We start from the raw sequence: 17,125 nt of genomic DNA on the forward strand, positions 1-17,125 counted from the left end.
GAGTATACTGTATTATTAGTGTTAAATTGCTATATATATGAATTTTACATGATATTAAAATTACCGATATTCCACCGCGATAACCGATATATCCCAAATATCGGTCCTTGACCGATATCCAATATATTTCCGCGTTAACTGCTTAGCATTTGATAATTGTTTTGAAAATGTTTATAACCATGTTACTTATTGTAATGATATTGGTATTGTATAATGTATAGGACAAAGAAGCAGAAACTAGAGGTGTTAGTAAGTGACACAGAAGACAATGATTCAAGATTTCGACACAAAACAGTAAAAACATTAGTACATGCTAAAGAACATATATGCACACAACCGGGTACTTTTGGAGGAATGTGCACGAAATGTGCAAAAAGAATCGATGACGAATCCGGTGTTCCTTTGAGATATATACACAAGGTTAAAAGTTACACCTTTTGTTACATATTTCTGCACCTTGTATAATCTTAAGAGTCTCATATTATTATTTATATATTTCAGGATTTAAGGCTTTCTAAAGATGAAATTAATCGGTTGCGTGACGAAGATCTAAAGCGTTTATTTAGCCATAAAAAGCTTTTCCTGGTTCTTGATTTAGATCACACGCTACTTAATTCAACTCGGTTTATGGATATGACTCAAGAAGAAGGTTATTTAATGAACGAAAGTGATCCTATGCAAGGTAGTATTAGTATTAGTATTCACTCGGGTTTATTTCCGTATTGTTAAGATATATTCTCACTGTTTTTTTTTGTTTTTTTTATAGATATGTTAAGAGGCAATTTATTTAAACTGAACTCGATGCGCATGATGACTAAACTAAGACCTTTTGTTCACACGTTCTTAAAAGAAGCGAGGTAAACTCTTTGAAATGTACATTTACACGATGGGAGAACGCGCTTACGCCCTGGAAATGGAAAAGCTTTTGGACCCACAAAAGATTTACTTTGAATCTAGAGTAATCGCACAAGGTGATTGTACGCAAAAGCGTCAAAAAGGCCTTGATGTTGTTCTTGGAAAAGAAAGTGTTGTTTTGATTCTTGATGATACAGAAGAAGTAAGCTTTTCTTTTTCGTGTTACAAAATATCATTTTTTTGGTGTATTGGTTTTTTTATTAATCCCAACTATCATCTTTTAGTCGTTGTTGGTTCCAGCTAACGAATTGCCTGATAACGATCCCATCTTTTATCATATTTGTTCCAACGGTTCGCAGCTAACAAAATTCACATTTTTTTGGAAAACGGACCGTTGGGAACAAAATTCAATTTTTTTTGGAAAGCGGGCCGTTGGGAACAAAATTCACATTTTTTGGAAAACGGGCCGTTGGGAACAAAATTCACATATTTTTGGAAAATGGGCCGTTGGGAACAAAATTCACATTTTTTTGGAAAACAGACCGTTGGGAACAAATACGTTGAAATATGGGACCATCAACAACCAACTCGTTAGTTGGGACCAGCAACGACCAAAAGATAATAGTTGCGATTAATAAAAACCAATACGCCTTTTTTTTACTTAACAATTCAGTAACAAATGTTAGGTATGGGTGCAAGACAAGGAGATCTTATATTAATGGAAAGATATCATTTTTTCGCCTCGAGTTGTAAACAGTTTCGGTTCAAAGGTAAATCACTTTCCGAGTTGAAATCTGATGAAAGTGAAAATGACGGTGCGCTTGCAACCATTCTACGAGTGCTCAAAGAATCCACAGTTTGTTCTTTGATCCGGTTTGTTCTAGCAATAATTTTATAAAATTTAAAATCTTTAAGTACATTAAAAACTCGTTTTTTTTTTAACTTTACTTGCATTATAGGAACTCGGTGAGAATTTTGCAGGCCAAGATGTAAGGCAGGTGAGACAATGTTTGAACTTATTTTGTTGTTTGAAATTGTAATAATAAGTTAAGGGCCAAGTTATTCTATAAAGGGGAACAAAAATGAGAAGAATGAGAAGGATTTATAGCCACACAAAAAAACCCCTAAAAAAATTGAAAAAAAATAATAAAAAAATCATAACTCAAAAATTAATAAAAAACGAAAAAAGTAAAAACACAAAAATGTTTCCACCGTCTTTCTCGTTATCAAAAAAAAAAAAAAAAACACAATGGTAAGTGAAAAAAATCGTTTCGTCTTTTTGTTTATCATTGTGTTTTGGGTTTGTTTTCGTCATTGATTGTGTCTTTTTCCCTTGACATTGTGTCATTTTTTCTTTATATTGTGTTAGTTTACTCAACATTGTGCTATATTTTGTTCGGTATTGTGTTATAATTTGCGATATATTGTGTCTTTTTTTAGTTATAATTGTGTCTTTTGTTCATTTTCGTCATTGTGTCTTTGATCTCGACATTGCGTCTTTTCGTCATTTATTTATTTATTTTTTCGTCTATTTTTTTATTTATTTTTTGAATGGGAATGATGGCGGAAACATTTTTGTTTTTAAATTTTTTTCGTTTTTTATTTATATTTTGAGTTATGATTTTTTTTATTTGTTTGAACTTATTTTTAAGGGGTTTTTTGTGTGGTCACAAGACCTTCTCACACTTCTCCTTTTTGTCTCCCTTTGTATTTTAACTTTACCCATAAGATAATTACTTTACTTATTGCAGCTGCTAATGACGGTTCGTGGTGAAATATTAAAGGGGTGTAAAGTCGTGTTTACTCGTGTTTTTCCTACAAGTTTTAAGGCAGAAAGCCATCGTTTGTGGAAAATGACGGAGCGAATGGGTGCTACGTGCGCAAAAGAAGTTGACTCGTCGGTGACTCATGTCGTTTCAACTGATGTTGGAACCGAGAAATCTCGTTGGGCTGTTAAACATAAGAAGTTTTTGGTTGAACCAAGATGGTTAGAAGCTGCTAATTATTTGTGGCAGAAGCAACCTGAGGACTTGTTTCCTGTGTAGAAGATTAATATTAATCATTAACAAGTGATTTTTTTTATTCCTGATATACTCTTTGAAGAAGTTATGGTTTTTGACATAGGTAATTAGTTAACTTGGATTATGCATTGGATTTGTGGTGTGGTTGAAGTATATATATATACATATGTATTATATTTTATCAAGTTAGAAAATATATTACTTCTTATAACATGGTATTTAAAATCTGCAATTAAGATTACAAGTAGGGATGAAAATGAGTCGGGCATACGATGGATATTATAAATCTCAATCCCAAATCTATTATAAAACCACTGTCATACATGGTTTATACCCGTCAGGTACATGTTAAATAACGACCTTCGGGTTTGTGGGTAGCTGGCATAACCATTTACGTTAATATGTGGTTAAAATTTACTCACTGAACTCTCTCTTACTCGAAACTTAAATCTTAAACTCAACTAAGAGACCAACTTAAAATGCAAAACTTTCATATATAGCGTTTCGAACTAGGTTTTACATTACTCGACTTGTGTCATCCTTCCGATCAAAAGCCCTAAAATTTTAGTTTGAATTCGAAAAAATATATATATAACGTCGTTAAGTCATTTTTTAACGGATGACCATTGAGGGCCAACTTGTTATAACATGATGGTCAATGGTTTTCAGTTGAAAGATCTTCTAGAGGCATCAAACAAATTCGACACGTTAAGTAGCGTCGTTGACTTTGACTTAAAGAATAGCACGGTAAAATCACCCGGAAGTCCTACTCGTAATCTTCGTAGAGTGAGGCAAGGACTAGACCTGATAAAAGAATTATTTCAGAATTTTTTATCGCCTGAGTAAGTCGTATTTTTATTACATGATTAATCATATAATTTATATATATATGGTATTTTTATTATTATATTACGGTATATTTATATTATTTCAGGAACATGTCGCTTAAAACCGCGGCTACAACAACGTATCAACAAGTTTGTGCACCGTATCACACATGGGCAGTTAGGACTGCGGCTTCTGCTGGAATGTGTACTCTTCCTTCAAGGGAACAACTTTTGGTGAACTTAAACGAAACTGGTACGCGCGCGAGTTTAGTTATCTAATTGATGTTACATGTTTTGTTACCTAGTTGATATATATATTTGATTATTTTGTTAAACAGATAAATCAGCAGATAAAGAAATGAGGAAGTACATAAAAGCATCAATTGATGTTATAAAATTAATTGATAATCTTTATATTACTAGAGGTATTAAACTGGATTGGTGATTTTGTATGATCCAACTATGGTTGGGTTAGATTATATATGTACTTTAACTTGAATCATTTTTGTGTAAACTTTTAATAATCTCCAACTTTGGTGCCTTTTATGGCAAGGATCCTTTTTCTTCTTTATGATTAATGATTAGTCATTGTTCATTTTTATTGTTACATATAGGACGCGTTAAACACATAAGATGGTTATGGAATTGCATAATTGTCCTTTTTTCTATATCTAACTACAATATGGTTAGAACTATGTATAAGTCTTTTTTATGTATAAGTCTTTTTGTGATTATGCTAGTTCTCTACTTAAAATTGGTTCTATTTTAGTTAGCTGCAAGTACGGTTAAAAACCACGGTTTTGATACCTATTACATCTACCTCTGGTATATGTTGGATGCCTAATTGCCGATGCCACTTCCACTCCCTCCATCCTAACGTATCCACTATGATTAGAAGTAAATAAAGTCAAAACGGGTTTATTTGTAATTATTAAAAGATAAATAAAAATATAGGAGTGGAAACAAGAAATGCGACACTTTTCTATGTGTTAGAAAAAATAACGTTAAAACGTGTTTACTTGTACTTGTTAAAATGCAAATTAAAAATTAAAATATACGAGTGGAAACAAGAAATTTGACACTTTTGCTCGTGTGAGCCGTTGGCTGTATTTTGATGTGAGTGTTCTAGCTTCTTGCTAGTTCCCTTTTTTCTTAATTTTATTTTGTTGGTCGTTCAAAAAAATAAAATAAAAACTGATTACAAGTTCGCATTTGCTCCGGTTACTTAACCGTTAACAAGCCTAGCTGCGTCGGATTGGAAACTTTTTTGATATTTATTAAGAAAAATATAAAAAGACCTTATAGATTTTATAATTACGACTTTTACTTAAAAAAAGATAATGTTTTATGACAAAATGTCCACAAGTTTGCGTACCCCAATTTGTTTCTCGTAAAACAAATGACTACTTGTTAACATATGATTTCGACTGGTTGTGGATATATTTTTATTCCTTGATAGTTATTCATTTATTAATATTAATTTTGAACAGCAGTTATTCAATATTTATATTGTATTCTTCATTTTATATATATATATATATTCTTATTTTTACCTAAGATTTATGTATTTTGTTAGTTTTTAATCCGACCAATTCATACATTCAAAAATCAAAACCTACTCCCAAATGTGCATCTTGTCTGCCTTGCACTCTATGTAAGCGTTTTCTTTTTATATATATACTAGTTTTTACCCAGCGCAATGCGTCGTGGCAGTTAACAAAATTTGAGCGTTAAAATCCAAAAAATTATTTTCTCAAATTAAAGTATAAAGAACACAATATTTAAAACGATATTTATTTGGTCGGAAAACCCCAAACGATTCACAAGTGTTGTCGGTCTCAGGCATTGAGGTTGTAACTCGACAAGAATTTGGTCAGGTTTGATTACGTGTGTTACAGTACCGGAGTTAAAAAACAAAAAAATATATAAAAATTGAGGTGGACCAATTTTTTTTTTTGGGGGGGGGGGAGAGGAGTTCAGTTGGTAAACTTGCACTTTGGTAAAACCCAAAAGTTGGCGATCACCGGCATTCAGACGGCGAGCCTGTGTGAATTTGGTTAGTTTCCGTGAGGTTTGTTATGCTCCCTAAACTAAAACAAAAAAATGACGTTTGATCGGTTTCTTTTACGTTCGTTATGTTAATCAAACTAAAAAAAGTCACAAACCAATATAGTACTGTCTAGTGGCTCATAGGACACTTGCGACACCAAAGTTTTTAATAATAATAGTAGTATATACATAGTCATGCTCATGCAAAGATTTTTACTATAATACTCTCTCATTAAAATTATCACCTTTAATTAAGTTTATATTGCTGTTAAAGAAATTAAATATATATTGTGCTTGAAACTATGGTAACACGTGTGTAGCATGCTTAGATTGACGTTTGGCAAACGATTAAACAAAATAGTCAATTAATTTATTGATAAGAGACCAATTTCAAAGGCTAAACATAGTGAAATTGATCAATGTTTAATAAAATTAAGATGTCAGGTATTAAAACAATACTAACCACATCAATGTAATTGAATATTAATATCTTAACCCATCCATTAATGTTAAAAAAAAACTAAGTGGTTTAGGTTCAAAGTTTAAAGTCAACTAAATCCAACCTCCAGCTAGTCGGAGGTGGGAAGATTTACCCACTCATTTGGAGTTTATGTTCAGGATGTCTTAAGTCCGATTCCTGACTCATGTGCACACTTAAAAAATATGAGTTGCATCACTGTAAAGGGGATTTTTCGAAGTCCCGACAACCAGTTACACTTGGTCATTCAAAAAAATAATAATCCAACCGCCATTTGTGCCTACCACTCATCTAATATGAGTGCATAATGTTATGCAAGGTCGTCTCAATCTCTGTTAGGTCCTAAATCTGGTATGGCATTAAGATTTTTTATAAGAAAATTTGTTTTTGATCATGTGACTCTCATGTCATCTATGTATGTATAGTTAATGTAATGATACAGAGAAAGATATTACACATTGTAACACCCTAGGAAAATCCAAATCAACCGTGGACTATTTAGATTCTTGGTTCGTAAAAGATATACAACCTCTTAAATCACCAATGTGTTTTGGGTTTAGTTGACTGTGGAGCAGATGAAATCTCCATAGTTAAGCATACTCAGGTAATCTTTGAGTAGCACCAGGATGGATGACCTCCTGGAAGTCTTCACCGAGGCAACAAAAAACAAATGTGTGAGTTCTTGGATGGGCAATCCATTAGGGAACAAAATGGACAATATTGATGGTACGATGAGACATATGCTATAATTATAAACAACAAACCCTTTCGTTAAACAATCTTAAAATTAAAACCAAAACTACATACGCATAATTTGTTACTTTTTAGAAGGCCATGAAATCATTACTTTGTTTGACCATATGTAGTGGTAAAGCCTCATCTCTGGGTGTTTTCCGACACGTGACGACTCAGTCAATAATGATATTTTTTTTTGTAAAAAGTTGTGTAGTGGTAAAAAAACCGCCTTCAATCATTACTTCTATCACCAAACTTTCTTCCTCACCAGCGTTTTATACAAAACGCCCAACCAAAATATCCACCAAAAACGTTCGGGGGACAGTGTTCTATGGCGTTTGCGGCTTTTTCTAACACCACAAAGCCCTCATTACGTTGGGTCTCACGCTCCCCTTGGGCTACCCCTGATCTTATGAAAAGTTAATGTACTGAAATCATACACAATATATTAATATTAATATTAATATTATTTGTTCAAGGGAACTATTATTACAGTTTTCTTAATTTCCATTGGATTTGGATATTGCCGATAGTTCTTCCTTGTACGCCTGTAATGGGACCACCGGTTGATTGACAAAACTATAGAAAAATAATTTATTGAGTCATTAATTTCAAATATCATCTTACTTAATTAACCAACTTACAAGTAACTAGCCACAATCATTCAGTGTGATGACTATTTTGTTGTGTACTAAATAATTTAGACAAAACATATTTTTGGGTCCCTAAACCACACGTTTTGGAATTACTTGGTTTCACGAATCTACGTACACTAAAATTGTGAAATTTCGGGTAATCATTAGTTATCGTATTTATTTAAAATTATTTTCAAATTGAGGTTGAACATTGTTAACTACAACTGTCTGGTTTACTAATGCTCGTTAAATTTAATTGGCTCTAGTAGTTTCTTAAGTTTTTATCAACAAAGTTGTAACATGTAGACAACTCGTTAGAATGTCATAAATTTATTTTGAGTATATATATTAGAGAGTAGACCTGACACGCTAAACCTAGTTGGCATTGCCCATATCACGACGACGACCATCCTTGTTATGGTAATACTATCAAGATTTATTGTATCTACGTTATACAAACAGTTAGATAAACGGTATACACATGCTACTGCTCCAATAAAAGTTGTTTTTTTTAAACAATTTGAGTGTAAAGCGCTAAACAAGTTACACGTCAACTAAATAGCATGACCACATTGTGACTCACTAATAAATAGATACAATGAGCACATATTTAGCATTGATATGGTATGTTTGAATGTGAGGAAAAGGACCAATATGACTAAGTGAAGAGAATATGATTATGATTTATGAAAGCTAGGTCTCTGAAGAAACACTAAGTGACCCCGGCAGATTACGGATAATCTTAGGGTCAAGTAGATGTTTCTCACGAGGGTTAGGTCCGGCAAAGATGGTTATTCTTCTGATGACCTGCAAAACAGACACCGTGAGCTCGTCACTGAGAAGGGGGGGTACCTCCTTGTGACCACCCTCCGGCGTGAGAATCAGACTAGATTGCTCTGAATATAAATGTATATTAAGAGAAATAGCTAGAGCAGATAAGATATGTGATGGTATAAGATCGTATATGATAAGATAATGATACCGTTCCAAGATGTTGGAGTATTTATAGCCGAAGGTAGGTTTCCAAGCAGGTACAGCCAGCTGTATAATATTCATTTTCTACCAACTGTGGGCTACGCACGTGCCATGCTGGTGGTTGATGGGTAGGCAGCGGCTGATAGTGACATGGCCGGCTGTGTACTATTCCTTTTCCACCAACTGCAGGCTATGTACGTGCCACGATGAGGGTTGGTGAGTAGGCAGCGGCTGATAGTGACATTAAGTACTAGAGCGTGCTGCTCGTCATACTGTTGTCAGTGCGCTGTCACCCTGTGATTTGTTCATGGGCTGCTTTGGTCAGATCTTGTCTATTTTGTCCATACATTGGCAGGTATAGTACAAAAGATCCTCCAGAAGCGTACGGACTGGCTCATTTGGGCGGGAGTATTCCCGCCTTGCTCATTCCTTCAGGTGACATTACTGAATTATTGAGAGTTAGTGCCTTGTGCGTGTAGCCTTGCTATTAGTGCGGGTAGCCTTCCCTGATGGCTTGTATCCGCAGCTGCGGGAACAGGCGGGGTACTTCACCATTGGGAGGCTTTTCCTGCGGGAACAGCTTGCGTACTGCGCGTAAGGTCTTCATCTCTCTGAGCATGGTGGGTCATGCGGAACCAGTTGGTCTTTGCGCAGACGTCCCTCTTCAAGGTGAGTCTTGCGGGTCCAACTGGGCTCTGCTGGGACCTACCTCTTCAAGTCCCCCAAGTCCAATGTTCTTCTCATGAATTGTTAATAAGTGAGGTGAACTTTTGGACTTAAGCAAAGGGTTTTGAAAAGGGTTTTTAGTTTTAAGGTTTTCCGTGGGGATTCTTCCCGCGGTTTTCCTAATGTCACGTGCAGAAATTGCTGACTTTTCTGCTTGATCTTTGGGTATGATGCGGGTAGGTGTGTAACCTCCTCGCAAGTCAGAAGCGTTGAGTTTCACTTGTGTAGATTCTCCACGAGGTTTTGGTAGTTTTAGACATAGTGATCAATTATGTTAAACAACCAATTCCATCTTGGAGCTTCAAACAATCTAGTTCTCAACGTTCCCGCTATGCGGGGATGTTATTTCCCTTTCCACAAGCAAGGCCCAGAAGATCCTTCTTGGTTTTAATTCCCTGCAAGTGCTAAGTATGTGAAGGGTTTCGCCTTGACACTGTACCCGCACTCGTCTTATAGTTACTTGACTTCCAAGGTATTCTTGGCTTCAATTCCCTGCAGGTGCTAAGTATGTGAAGGGTTTCGTCTTGACACTGTACCCGCACTTGTCTTACGGTTTCTTGGTTACCAAGGTATTCTTGGCTTCAATTCCCTGCAGGTGCTAAGAATGTGAAGGGTTTCGCCTTGACACTGTACCCGCACTTGTCTTACGGTTTCTTGGTTACCAAGGTATTCTTGGCTTCAATTCCCTGCAGGTGCTAAGTATGTGAAGGGTTTCGCCTTGACACTGTACCCGCACTTGTCTTACGGTTTCTTGGTTACCAAGGTAAGTGGGTATATTCCCTCTTATTTTTGAATCTTTGAATCTTTTTGAATCTTTTTGATTTGCTTTATAAACGTTATATGACTTGCTCATGCATATTATAGTTTAATTTGGCACTTGTTTTGCCTCATAAACAATATATGATTCGCTAATGCATACTTTAGTTTAACTTAGCAATTTTCCAAGTGTTTTGAATCAGTTAACCTTGCGACGCGCGGTTGTCAATAGGTTAATGTTCAGTTTCCTCTATCATGATTGTGCGGGTAGGACCGTCACTTTCATTTAGTGGGATGACCAAACTTCACCTATAACTGACCTGCGTGAAGGTTTTCCTCATGTTTTCCTTATAAATTTTTGCCGTTTCTTGTGTTTATGCTGGTTTTGCCGCCGTCCACACGCAACGACTTACTTCCCCACTTATTTATGCGATGAATACCGGCATATCAGTGTTTTGAATAAGTTAACCTTTCGACGCGCGGTTGTCAATAGGTTGACGTTCAGTTTCCTCTATCATGATTGTGCGGGTAGGACCGTCACTTTCATTTAGTGGGATGACCAAACTTCACCTGTAACTGACCTGCCTGAAGGTTTTCCTCATGTTTTCCTTAGAAATTTTTGCCGTTTCTTGTGTTTAAGCGGGTTTTGCCGCCGTTCACACGCAACGACTTACTTCCCCACTTATTTATGCGGTGAATACCGGCATATCAGTGTTTTGAATAAGTTAACCTTTCGACGCGCGGTTGTCAATAGGTTGACGTTCAGTTTCCTCTGTCATGATTGTGCGGGTAGGACCGTCACTTTCATTTAGTGGGATGACCAAACTTCACCTGTAACTGACCTGCGTGAAGGTTTTCCTCATGTTTTCCTTAGAAATTTTTGTCGTTTCTTGTGTTTATGCGGGTTTTGCCGCCGTCCACACGCAACGACTTACTTCCCCACTTATTTATGCGGTGAATACCGGCATATCAGTGTTTTGAATAAGTTAACCTTTCGACGCGCGGTTGTCAATAGGTTGACGTTCAGTTTCCTCTATCATGATTGTGCGGGTAGGACCGTCACTTTCATTTAGTGGGATGACCAAACTTCACCTGTAACTGACATGCGTGAAGGTTTTCCTCATCTTTTCCTTAGAAATTTTTGCCGTTTTGTGTTTATGCGGGTTTTGCCGCCTTCCACACGCAACGTCTTACTTCCCCACTTATTTATGCGGTGAATACCGGCATATCAGTGTGGTCAGATCGTAAGTATAAATGTAAGACCATCAGCGTCAATGTGATAAGGAGAATCATTTCCATTAGAAGTGGCTCTAGGCCTTTTCTTTACAAGTTTGGAATTGATCTACATGCAGCCTGTGTAATTGAGCTCCCTTCCATGTTCTTGGGATGGGGGTGTCATCGAGCCTTTCGAGCCGATATGCACCTGGTTCGGAATCTCGTTGTTTACGCAGTATGTAGTCTCCAACATTGAAGCTGCAGTTTCATCCGTGTTTTCCCCAACTGGGGTTCTACATGCATTAGCCTGCTTAGCGTCCATTATGCCACGAGGTGAGTGAGTTTCCCATTTCTGACGAATGCTTCGACGACGTCCTTCAAGGATACGCATTTCTCCGTGGTATGGCCTTTTGTCCTGTGGAAGTCACAGGATTTGCTCTGATCAGCGTTGTGACGCTGTCGGATTATTGGAGCCTTTGGCCATGGGAGCCTCTCGGTGGCAAATATTTCGGTGACGCTTTTGGTGAGTGGCGTCCATCTGGAGTTCCGGTTCGACGACTGCATGTTATCCCTTCCGCCTAACCGAGGGTGCGAGCCGGATGAGGTGTCAAAGTTTACCCTTGACTGCCAAATACCAAGCTTCCTCTTTTTGTTTTGTCGGGCGGTAAGGACGTTGTTTTCTCTTGTTTTTTGAGTGTAGAGGTTTGTGCTTTGGGGAAGATCTCTACCTAGTTGCTTTTCCGTTTCCGCGAAGCGTTTAGCTGCTGTCATGATGGCATCCCACGTGGATGGCATGCCATCTTTACCCGTTAAGGTGCGGATGAGCTCTGGGTCTTCCGCGCCCTGTATGAAAGTAGCGCGAACAAGATCTTCGCTAATAGTGCCCAGACTTAGCTTTTTTGAATTGAAGCGCGTGATGAAGTTTAGTAAAGACTCATCTTCCTCTCGGATGCAGTTGAGGATCGTCCATTGCTCTTCAGTATACTTTCTTTGTTGACTGAAGTGTTGGCTGAACTTCTGCTGGAAGTCTGCCCAATCGTAGATGTGATGGACCGGTAGACGGTCGAACCACGCTCTGGCTGCCCCAACAAGCGTCATTTGGAACATGTAACACCACGTGGGTTCCGTCTAATTGCTGACGGTTTCCCCCGCTATGAATCTGTTCAAATGATCGTCTGGGTCAGATATACCATCATATGTGCCTATGTTGGACATTTGTTTGGCACTTTTCGGGGCAATTGCTTCCGCAATGTCCCTTGCAAATTTGAACGTTCCCGCATTTGCAACAGTTGGTCTGAAGGTTTTAGAGAAGTCACGTGGGTTTCCACCCGCGTTTTTTGGTTTAAAGGTTTCTCCAAAATTTCTTCTGTGGAAATCTGCTTGTTTACGCTTCCCTTTCGCCCTATGGCGCGGGTTTGCGTCACTGTCAGATTCTTCCCAATCTTTATCATACTCGCACTCATTACTCATGTTGAGCAATTGTCGAGTGCTTCCGATTTCGTCAGCCTGTTGGAGTGAACGTAAGCGTTCATCCAACTCAGCTTGGAATTCCTTCTGACGTGCTTCCGCCCACGCTTTAACTTGATCAAGTGTTTGGCGGGGGAGCCTCGTTTGTTGTCTCTCCAACTGGGTATCGGTGAATCCCAGGGGAGGATTATTTACTGCACTTGCCCCGGGTTGGGTAACCGGGGTAGTGTTCGTAAATATTGTGTATTCGCCGGTGTTCCCCCCAGTAGCTGGGGTTGTGGTTACCGGAGTTTCTTGGTCACTCGTTGGCCTTGGCACCGGAGTAACCTTAACCATCTTTCCAGAGGTTTTGAAAAAACTGAATTAGTTCTAGCTTTTATGCACGGATGGCGCCAATGAAGAAACACTAAGTGACCCCGGCAGATTACGGATAATCTTAGGGTCAAGTAGATGTTTCCCACGAGGGTTAGGTCCGGCAAAGATGGTTATTCTTCTGATGACCTGCAAAACAGATACCGTGAGCTCGTCACTGAGAAGGGGGTACCTCCTTGTGACCACCCTCCAGCGTGAGAATCAGACTAGATTGCTCTGAATATAAATGTATATTAAGAGAAATAGCTAAAGCAGATAAGATATGTGATGGTATAAGATCGTATATTATAAGATAATGATACGTTCTAAGATGTTGGAGTATTTATAGCCGAATGTAGGTTTCCAAGCAGGTACAGCCAGCTGTATAATATTACTTTTCTACCAACTGTGGGCTACGCACGTGCCATGCTGGTGGTTGGTGGGTAGGCAGCGGCTGATAGTGACATGGCCGGCTGTGTACTATTCCTTTTCCACCAACTGCAGGCTATGTACGTGCCACGATGAGGGTTGGTGAGTAGGCAGCGGCTGATAGTGACATTAAGTACTAGAGCGTGCTGCTCGTCATACTGTTGTCAGTGAGCTGTCACCCTGTGATTTGTTCATGGGCTGCTTTGGTCAGATCTTGTCTATTTTGTCTATACCTTGGCAGGTATAGTACAAAAGATCCTCCAGAAGCGTACGGACTGACTCATTTGGGCAGGAGTATTCCCGCCTTGCTCATTCCTTCAGGTGACATTACTGAATTATTGAGAGTTAGTGTCTTGTGCGTGTAGCCTTGCTATTAGTGCGGGTAGCCTTCCCTGATGGCTTGTATCCGCAGCTGCGGGAACAGGCGGGGTACTTCACCATTAGGAGGCTTTTCCTGCGGGAACAGCTTGCGTACTGCGCTTAAGGTCTTCATCTCTCTGAGCATGGGGGTCCTGCGGAACCAGTTGGTATTTGCGCAGACGTCCCTCTTCAAGGTGAATCTTGCGGGTCCAACCGGGCTCTGCTGAGACCTACCTCTTCAGTCTCTAAATTAGATAAGCTGAGAATGTGACACTTGACTCAATGTTCATTAGTTCATATGTATACCATGATTTGTGGTAGAATCCGATCCAAATAATGACATTAAAATGTTAGTGATAGTAGTGATTAAAGGGTATAACTTGGTAATGGTTATAATGATGGCATTTTATGGGAGATAGCGAAGGAGCATAAAACACAGGCCATGTCTAAAAACTATATATAATATATATATATAACAATATTCACTTCAAAATAATTTTAAAACACGTTTAGTTTATCATTGTTTAACGGTTTAACTCATGATTTAAACACTTTTACTCTTTGTTTTTATTATATTTTTGTCATGTCTCACTTTCTTACCAAACATAAATTTTAAGTTACTACATTAAACATTGTTTTCATTTGATCCATAATCGACCGTATAACTGGTCTGATCGAGTATTCTTAAGCCATCTTTATTTGTATCAAAAGGTTATGTGCTTTGAGTTTGCAAACTAGTTTTTCTGTTTATACGTAAAAAAAATAAAAGAAAATAAAATTGTCACCTTTTAAATAATATATTTAACATTTTTTTTCATGATAATAATGTATATGTAATTATAACAGTACGTCACACCTAGTACAATGATGAAAAAAAGGTAAATTGAAAATAAATAATTTCATATTTTATATAAAATCTCATCTTTAAAAATCACTATCAACGGTCTAACCTTTCAACTATTTTTTCTCTCAATGAACCTCTGTTAAAAAAACACTTAACGTCAATAAGTTTTTTTTCAAGTTTCAAACTGGCGTTTCAGTCGGACAAAGACTACGAGTCGACCGAGCTAAACTTATCTCGAAACGATGATTCGGATGACTTGATTTTTGTTAATTGGAAATTCAAACACCCAAATTAAAACACTATTTCGTCGTTTGGATCGCCATTTCAAGGTGAAGTTTACATCAGTCGACTTGTATCCTTCTTTCGATCAAAAACCCTAAAACATCGGTTTGAAACTTGTAAAAAAAACTTAACGACGTTAAGGGTTTTTAACGGAAGTTCATTAAGAAAAAAAATAGCTGAAAAGTTGGAACATTCATAATGATTTCTAAAGGTTGGCTTATTATCGACCAATACACAAAAGGAAAAATTCGACTTTTGAAGTCGGCTACATGTATATTAGTTTTCAGGTGTACATGGTTGAACTTGCTACTAATATACCAAAATTTGATCCAGTCAAAAATGTATTCTACCAATTAATTATGCTACATAAGAATACAAATAACATAAAATACAAACTAGAAAACATGTAGACTGTAGTAGGTGGGACGATCTTTCAGCTTTTCAAGTATATGTGTTAACTTTCCTTGTACAACAAACCCACTACATAAACCATCACAAACTCTGGTTTCACTTTTCATTGTAACCAAAGTTGTCATACTTCCAAGACAAAACATGTCTGACGAGGAAGTCGAGTTAGAAGACAATAACTCAGCCATTGTTCCAACAACACTTGCCACCATTGAATCCTTAACATTTCCTCTTGTAACCTTCTCATTTCATCATCATGACATCATATACATCTTTGTTTTTAGTATGTCAGATTATCTAATATTATGTTTTCTTTGTAAAAATAGGTTCAAGAAGTTGTTCTTTTAGCTGACTTTAAATGCAAAAGTTGTCAAGATAGAGTTGCTAACATAGTCTCCAAATTAAACGGTACGTTGTGTGGTTAGTTTTCGTGTGTTTATATTATTTGCATTTGGGGGTGTTTGCGATTTTGTATCGTCCTGTCTAGTTTCTTAGGATATCCGTAGTGGGGCGACAAATGCCCACAAAGTGGGCGATTTTTTGGGTGAACACCGCCCAAGACGATAAATGGGGCAATTAGGGGGGGTTGTTTTTGTCGCCTGTATATATCTGATGAATATTATTATAATTTTTTGTCTGTGATATATATATATATAATGGTGAAACTCACCATTTGTTATTTGCTGACTGGACGTTGCCACTGCACATAGCCTTACTGGTCAAGTTATCATGACACATTTTCCGGTGACTAATTTGATCATGTTATAACTTCCGGTGGCTAAAAGTGACTAGATTATTATTAGTCTCCATCAACCCATCATATCATCTAGCCGTTGTAAATTTGGTATCCAGTTGGGGTGTGAATTTATGATAATTTAAGAATGGGCCTACAAATTACCTCGAAGTCATAAAACATTATATTAAAATAAGAAAGTACAAAAATAAAAATAAAAAATATTAGTATTTTTATGATAGTATAAAGTTACTTTATTTATAAACTATGGGAAATGTATTTACTATCACAAGTTTTTCAACATCGGATGCCTTGTAGAATGATTTGTGTTGGTCCCATTTGATGCAATTTTCTAAACATGTTCCACTTTCATATCATGTCCATTATGGTACTTTTGTCTAAATTTAGATTTAACTTATATAAATGATCAATGCATACTCAAATTTGGATTATATTTAAAAAAAAACTTATTTTCATAAACCGTTAAGAAAATACACAACGCGCTCTTAGCCCGTTATTGCATACTACTATTGTTTGGATCCATTTTTTAGTTGACCTATTATTAATCCATAAGACGATGAATGTATAGTGTGAATGCTCAAGATATACTTATATTTTTCAAATCATAGGTGAAGCAGAGTCTTTGGAGATTAGCTTGATGGAAAAGAAGGTAACGATTACCTTGTCACGTAGACATTTAAAAGGTGGGAAGATGTTGGAAAATGAACTTCAACCTGTATCGATCTATAAAAACCGAGCGAACAAGTTTTCTTTGATGAAAAATATATTTTGCTCTTCATCAAGCTGATTTCTTCATTGGGTGGATTGCTTTCTTCTAGATATACTTCAAGCTGATTTCTTCATAGGATGTTTTGCTTTCTTCTAGGCATAAACGGGAAAAGAAATTGTTAGTGTTATGTAAATGTTCAAATGATCAAGTTAGAGAAATATACATGTAATGTAATGTAATTGTTTTATT

The 17,125-nt window shown here is 37.0% G+C and overlaps 2 protein-coding genes and 1 pseudogene across 2 annotated transcripts; all 3 read left to right on the forward strand.

Annotated features, from left to right (window-relative positions):
* Nucleotides 1–213: 213 nt before the first annotated feature.
* On the forward strand, nucleotides 214–2,905 carry LOC143564845 (RNA polymerase II C-terminal domain phosphatase-like 4; annotated as a pseudogene).
* Nucleotides 2,906–3,527: 622 nt separating this feature from the next.
* Nucleotides 3,528–4,148, forward strand: LOC143564856 (ACD11 homolog protein-like). Its single transcript, XM_077051999.1, has 3 exons — nucleotides 3,528–3,718; nucleotides 3,811–3,956; nucleotides 4,042–4,148. The coding sequence occupies exons 1-3, from the start codon at nucleotides 3,528–3,530 to the stop codon at nucleotides 4,146–4,148; spliced, it is 444 nt and encodes a 147-aa protein (XP_076908114.1).
* Nucleotides 4,149–15,254: 11,106 nt separating this feature from the next.
* Nucleotides 15,255–16,984, forward strand: LOC143564846 (uncharacterized). The gene is made up of 3 exons (XM_077051993.1): nucleotides 15,255–15,647; nucleotides 15,740–15,821; nucleotides 16,776–16,984. The coding sequence occupies exons 1-3, from the start codon at nucleotides 15,558–15,560 to the stop codon at nucleotides 16,952–16,954; spliced, it is 351 nt and encodes a 116-aa protein (XP_076908108.1). The 5' UTR covers nucleotides 15,255–15,557; the 3' UTR covers nucleotides 16,955–16,984.
* The last annotated feature ends 141 nt before the right edge of the window (nucleotides 16,985–17,125 follow it).

This window comes from Bidens hawaiensis, unplaced genomic scaffold (assembly GCF_021521415.1).
Source record: "Bidens hawaiensis isolate Kalapana, Puna unplaced genomic scaffold, B.hawaiensis_p1.1 tig00022167_1, whole genome shotgun sequence".
Taxonomy (NCBI): domain Eukaryota; kingdom Viridiplantae; phylum Streptophyta; class Magnoliopsida; order Asterales; family Asteraceae; genus Bidens; species Bidens hawaiensis.